At 37.7% G+C, this 6,847-nt stretch overlaps 1 protein-coding gene across 1 annotated transcript; it reads left to right on the top strand.

Annotated features, from left to right (window-relative positions):
- Nucleotides 1-989: 989 nt before the first annotated feature.
- Nucleotides 990-6,326, top strand: LOC142356503 (uncharacterized; the record flags this gene model as incomplete). The annotated part of the gene is made up of 3 exons (XM_075408398.1): nt 990-1,540; nt 3,312-3,458; nt 6,110-6,326. Coding segments are annotated over exons 1-3 (555 nt in total), but the record flags the coding sequence as incomplete, so codon positions are not given.
- Nucleotides 6,327-6,847: the final 521 nt, after the last annotated feature.

The raw sequence follows: 6,847 nt of genomic DNA, 5'->3' as shown, positions 1-6,847 counted from the left end.
AAAAACAAAAATATTTGTAAACGGTGTTTGTAATGATTTAACGAAAATTTTAAGTGTGTTACATAATTCTATCCTCTCCTCTCTTACCGCTGCATCATACATATACACTTTACTCATGATACACTTACCATTCTCAATTCAATGTTTGGGCCTTCTATGAAAGTTTGCTTATTTCAACTTTACGGGACAGACTATATTATAGCGTGTCGCATAAAGTTGTAATAATTGAAAATTCCAAAATTGTGCTGATTTCAAAGGCCAGAGTTCAAATTTAAAAATGTAGAGAAAGCGATGAATAGAAAGTTAATGGAAAAAACGTTGACATTGAAATGACCACGCATTGATGCCCAATTGGATGTTTTGATGTTTTTGAACGTCCTATTATTTCAACGTTTTGGGACAGACTATATTATGATGGACAATGCTTATAAGTTATTCCCTGTATAACCAATTCATTCGTTCTTATACCTACGTTTTTTTTAAAATAGAACTTTGACCTTTGCACTCTGTTTAGTGGTTTTTGAGACTCTGCTAGTTTCAACTTTTTTGTCAAACTCCATATAGTCAGTCCCATAAATTTGCAACGCAAGTGAACGTTGGAAAAACTGTCCACTTGCAAATGAACAAGAACGTTCAGATCTTAAGAAGTTTCAAATTTGAACTTTGACTTTGGAAACGTTCGCGATAACGTTGCAACTTTATGGGAATTAATATAAGGAGTGTGCCAAAAAGTTGAAACTAGCGAAATTCCAAAAGCCTCAGGTTAGAGTTGAAAGTTCAAAGTTCAATTCTAAAACATCTGGAAAAAATTGAAGAATGAAAAGTGAATGGAAAAAAAATGCGTGTCCCATAAAGTTGAAATAATTGAACATTTCGAAATTGTACTGATTTCAAAAGGCCAGAGATCAAATTCAAAAAATAGTAGAAAAATCGATGAATATAAGGTTAATGGCGAGAAAAAAACTTTGGCATTCAAATGAGAACATTGATGCTCAATTGCACGTTTTTGGCGTTTTTCGAACGTTCGCTTATTTCAACTTTATCGGACAGAATATAAATGTTGATGCTCAATTGCATGACTAGCGGTCTCCGATAAATGTTTACTTTCACTCTTTTCCCCGTTATTTTTGGGTAAATTCCTCGACCCGGGTTGATTTGGGTCGTACATTTACGGGACTGACGATACAGGCGATCAGTGCGGTACAATCGAATCAATTAGAGTATATTTCGCCGCATTTCTGTCAAAAATTCACCGCCAAACCTCGACCCGGGAATTATAATTTGAACGAATCGATCTGCAACACCGCTTCAACCCTGAGATCCAGCTGGTGATCATTGCAGTGGTTACAATGGAAGGTGAGGAAAAGAGAACCCAATCCAACATAGATGGAGATGAAGACAAGAAGGAGGAGTTGAGTCTGGATGGGGGAGAAAAGGGTGAGGGGGGATTTTTCAGTGCAGAGGACATTGTGTCTAAACTGAGTGGAAGCAGAAAGAGCAACAGGTCACGCACGTCCAATGTGTCACACAGATCAGCTGCGTATGTAATTGACACTGTTCTATAAATATGTCACAAATTGGTGTCGTTTTAAGCTAGCTCCCTTAAGGCTTAAGGCTTCCTTTAAAACATTGAGAATGCCATTACGAGCATCAACCGGTACCGTACTAAAACTACTTCCATAGAATGTGGCTGGCGCTTTCGGGCGCTGACTCCCGTTATATACTGAAAGCGCTTAAATTTTGGTAAAGTGGTTTCCACAAAGCAGTTAAGAGCCTTAAAATGAAAATTAGGATCAAATAATTGTGAAAACTACTTACGTTCGGCTGTAAGGGAATTTCACAAAACTTTAAACTTTTAATCTTTTTGCCGCTCAATTTGACGACTTAATGTTAAGATCTAAACTGCGGCACAATTATTGGCAGAATCCGCTTCCGTCAAAACTATTTTGCGCAGTTTTCACTTTTCATATTTTGTGCCAAATTGCCAATAAAAAAACAAATGTATTGTGGATGTTTTAAGTACATAAGTTTCTAAGTGATTCGGTTTACCTTTGATCAAATTTGATCAAAGTTGCGTATAAAATTTTCAAAATTTTATCAGTATTTTTTGCAATCTAATTTCAACGGCTGCGAATATTACTCGGAATTATCCTCCTCAAATTCTCGCTTACGCAATGACAGAAAGTTTACGAATGTAAAATTAGCATAACCTGATTTTTCCGTATGTCAAAATAGGGCCCGGATGTTGCTTACAAGCGACGGCATTTTCACCCTATGCGACTAAGTAACGGTTCTGTGGAGTAATAGGCTTACCGGGTCGAGGTGTCACCGCTAAAAATCGCTAAAAGATGTAAGATTTGCTGTGAATTTGAATAAAAGTGTAAGATTTGCGTTCAATGCGATGAATGCGGTGAAAAAAAACTTTTAAGCGGTGAAAAATTTTTTTTCAGCGCTTAAGCGGTGAAAGAAAATTTTTCACCGCTACAAGCAGGATCCGGTGAAAAAAAACTTTTCACCGCTACCAACAGAATGCGGTGAAAAAAATTTTTTCACCGCTACCAGCAGAATGCGGTGAAAAAAAATTTTTCACCGCTGAAATTGCAAATCTTACAAATATTCACCGCGCTAATTTCAACGCTTATCTTATATTCACAGGAAATATTATTGCAGTGAGTGACAGATGGCGCAGTGGATTACGAAGTTGGTGACACGCATGAGGTAGAGGTTCGAACCCTTCTACGACAGTGTCTTTTTTGTAAGAATTCCGGTGAATGCGGTGAAAAAAATTTTTTCACCGCAAAATTCAACGCAAGTCTTACAAAAATTCGCCGCTTTCAGCGCATTCAATGCTAAAAGATGCGGGCGCTTTGCGGTGAAAAAAGTTTTTTTTTCACCGCTATTCACCGCTAATCTTACATTATTTTTTGACAAAACCTCGACCCGGGTTCTGGAAAAAATCTTTCCTCAAAAAATTGTTTCTCAGTAAAACAGACGATGTAAGATACCCTTTTGTGGAACTACAATGTATTTTTTAAGTATGCCATATTCTTCTAATCAAAAATATCTGCAGCCAAAAATGGAATTTAAAGATAAAATTCCTTGAAAAAAAACTGAAAAAGTTAATGAATACAAAAAAAATAGTTCCTCAATGTTTTTGAATTCTTCTTCCTTTGGTATGAATTCATTAATTAATTTTAGTCTGCTGTTGGGGCTAATTTTGAAGCTATTTTGTTGTACAAGTGTTATTCTTCGCCAAAAGCAACCATCCATGATTTTCACATTGATTGATGATTTATTGGAATAATGTTTAGACTGTCTGCGACATCCTCCATTTCCCTGAATGACATTTCATCCGGAGGGGGAGGGGCAGGCTTCTCCCATTTACTGGAGCAGAAGTTCTTCGAGCTGGTCAATGAGAACGAGAGTCGACAAGTGGAAGAAATGCTGTGGAAGTACAAGTTAGTACAAATAACTAGCCAGTTTACTCTCAGCGGACAAAAAGAAGGAAACCCGGACTGAACAAGTCTAATATCAGTACTGATTCAGAGCTATGATCATGTCACTTTTACACTTGTCAGTATGAATGCAAGTCTTATATCAGTACTGATTCAGAGCTATGATCATGTCACTTTTACACTTGTCAGTATGAATGCAAGTCTTATATCAGTACTGATTCAGAGCTATGATCATGTCACTTTTACACTTGTCAGTATAAATGCAGGTCTTATATCAGTACTGATTCAGAGCTATGATCATGTCACTTTTACACTTGTCAGTATAAATGCAGGTCTTATATCAGTACTGATTCAGAGCTATGATCATGTCACTTTTACACTTGTCAGTATGAATGCAAGTCTTATATCAGTACTGATTCAGAGCTATGATCATGTCACTTTTACACTTGTCAGTATAAATGCAGGTCTTATATCAGTACTGATTCAGAGCTATGATCATGTCACTTTTACACTTGTCAGTATAAATGCAAGTCTTATATCAGTACTGATTCAGAGCTATGATCATGTCACTTTTACACTTGTCAGTATGAATGCAAGTCTTATATCAGTACTGATTCAGAGCTATGATCATGTCACTTTTACACTTGTCAGTATAAATGCAGGTCTTATATCAGTACTGATTCAGAGCTATGATCATGTCACTTTTACACTTGTCAGTATAAATGCAAGTCTTATATCAGTACTGATTCAGAGCTATGATCATGTCACTTTTACACTTGTCAGTATGAATGCAAGTCTTATATCAGTACTGATTCAGAGCTATGATCATGTCACTTTTACACTTGTCAGTATAAATGCAGGTCTTATATCAGTACTGATTCAGAGCTATGATCATGTCACTTTTACACTTGTCAGTATAAATGCAAGTCTTATATCAGTACTGATTCAGAGCTATGATCATGTCACTTTTACACTTGTCAGTATGAATGCAAGTCTTATATCAGTACTGATTCAGAGCTATGATCATGTCACTTTTACACTTGTCAGTATGAATGCAAGTCTTATATCAGTACTGATTCAGAGCTATGATCATGTCACTTTTACACTTGTCAGTATAAATGCAAGTCTTATATCAGTACTGATTCAGAGCTATGATCATGTCACTTTTACACTTGCCAGTATAAATGCAAGTCTTGGCCAAGACTTTGCACGTCTAAAAAAACGTTAAAAAAGCTGAAAAAAACGATTTTTTTGAAAAGTTGGTTTTGACTTGGGAATCAACTTGCAAGTGTGGTGTAATCCAGGTCTTGGCAGTCTTACAGACTTGTTTTTAGACGTGCACAGTACAGATATATGCATGTAGACTTACATTTAGACTGGCGCAGTACTGATCTTGACTTGCAGTTCAGTCCAGGAATTCAGTCCACTGGGAGCACTGTATACGTCTACTTCCTTTCCAGTGTGGCGTCTCACCAAAAAAATGATTGTTTTAATTAATTGGGTTTGTGTTGAAACAAAATCTCACTCCAACCCAAAAGTCACCCCATACTAATCAACGCCATGGTGCTTTTCGTTACTTCCTGCTACTTTAAAGTGAGGGAAAAATTTCTTTTTCTTTTCGGCCCAATTCATTTAACCCCCCCATATAAAAAAGATATTTTCAAAATTTTTATGCCAAAATCGAGCTTTCTCACCCTCCGAACATCTAATTATTATTAATATTAACATTAATTATTAATAATCCCTAAACTCTTCATCCAAGCCCTACATCTCTTGTTTTGAATCTTTATTGTAGAGTTTATATAAGGAACAAAAATTGGGGTAAAAAGATATAGGATTAAAAAGGCGGGATGTGAAATGAAGAGGTGAAAAAATGGGACACCACGAGAAAAGACGTGACAGTATTTTGTTAGCTTTCTGTTCTTTAAAGCAGCATATCTTTATCAAAAAGCATTTTTGGGTTCATGCGCTGGTACCGTCTTGATGAAGGTTAGTAAGAAAATTTCGCAGTAATTAAGGACCTCATAGCGGTTTGAGAGCCAACAATTCTTGGTGAATTAAGCAGGAGTCAATTAACATTGCTTGAGACAAGAACTTGCTGGAATCTCGCGGTGTAAATAGGAAAATATGCATTCAATATTCTAGATTTGAGGGATCGGGTTTTATAAAAATGAGTCAAATTGCGCGTTCCAATTATTTTTGGAGCCTAACTTGGTCCCTCGAGAAGAATTTTTTGACCTTTTTAATTGCTCTTGAGCAAAGTTCATAGCAATTATTGTAAACGTGTTGGTCTTATTGATGCGAATTTTTCGCTTGACCATTTTGCGCTTTTCTTCTAGAACATTCTTTCACTTCTCAAGTGACTTTTTAACGCTTTCGCTCTTCATTTTTGAGTGATCTCTATTGCTCTCACTCCGAAGTAAAGCTTGTTGCTAAAATAAGAACAATTCCAGCAACCTTTAAATTTGGGCCTGATAGCCGAATGGGCAGATGGGCAGTGTATCTGGTTGTGGATCGGGAGGTCAGTGCTTCGAATCCCGGTGGTCAAATGATTCGCCCACCCGCCTGTCGTTCGAGAGCAATTCTTCCAACATTTGTCGGTTAATGTTTGTTTTTTGCGAATAAGTTGATTTGATTGCGTATCAATTTTTTAGACATGAGGTGCAAGTGGGTGGTCGAGATGGGGACGGGTTCTCTGCTCTGGGAATTGCAGCTGTCTCTGGATCTCTGGAGATGATGGAGACTCTGTTGAGAAGTGGAAGTCCGATAACAGACGAGCCCCTCATCTGCATAGAACAGGACTTCAAACAAGGACTCATGCTCCTACTTGACAAACTAGCCAAGCGAGGAGTAGATGGAGCCAATCTCACGGTATGTGGATACATATATACTACTAATTGTGTATATTGGACTACTGCTGTTCGACGTATAGAATTCGATGGATTAAAACGAGGCAGGATTTGAGACTACGCCGAGTGTTCTAATAATACCTATAATTGGACAGCATTCCTAATAGCTATCCGGGCCGAGGTGCCAACGCTGAAAACGCAAAATTATGTAAGATTGGCGTTGAGTGCGTTAAATTTATTTAAGTCCAGCACTTGAGCGTAGATCTAACATAAATTCAACGGGTTCAACGCCAATCTTACATAATTTAGCGTTGAATTTAGCGTTGATCTTAATAAATATTGCCTTTTGATTTTTTTTTTGGGGGGGGGGGGGGCGTCTGTGGGGATGCGCGCGCGTGTGTGTGTGTGTGTGTGTGTGTGTGAGTGTGAGTGTGTGTGTGTGGGTGGGGTGGGGGCTCTCAAAAAACTCGCTTGCGTGCAAGAGAAACTGAAAAGCGTTGAAAAATTTTATCTATTGGGGAACAGGGGGGGGGGGGGTACGCT

The sequence above is a fragment of the Convolutriloba macropyga genome, unplaced genomic scaffold (assembly GCF_964194025.1).
Source record: "Convolutriloba macropyga unplaced genomic scaffold, txConMacr16.3 SCAFFOLD_5179, whole genome shotgun sequence".
Lineage (NCBI taxonomy): Eukaryota > Metazoa > Xenacoelomorpha > Acoela > Convolutidae > Convolutriloba > Convolutriloba macropyga.
Note: the sequence above shows the minus strand (reverse complement) of the source record. Positions and strands in the feature narration are given on the sequence as shown.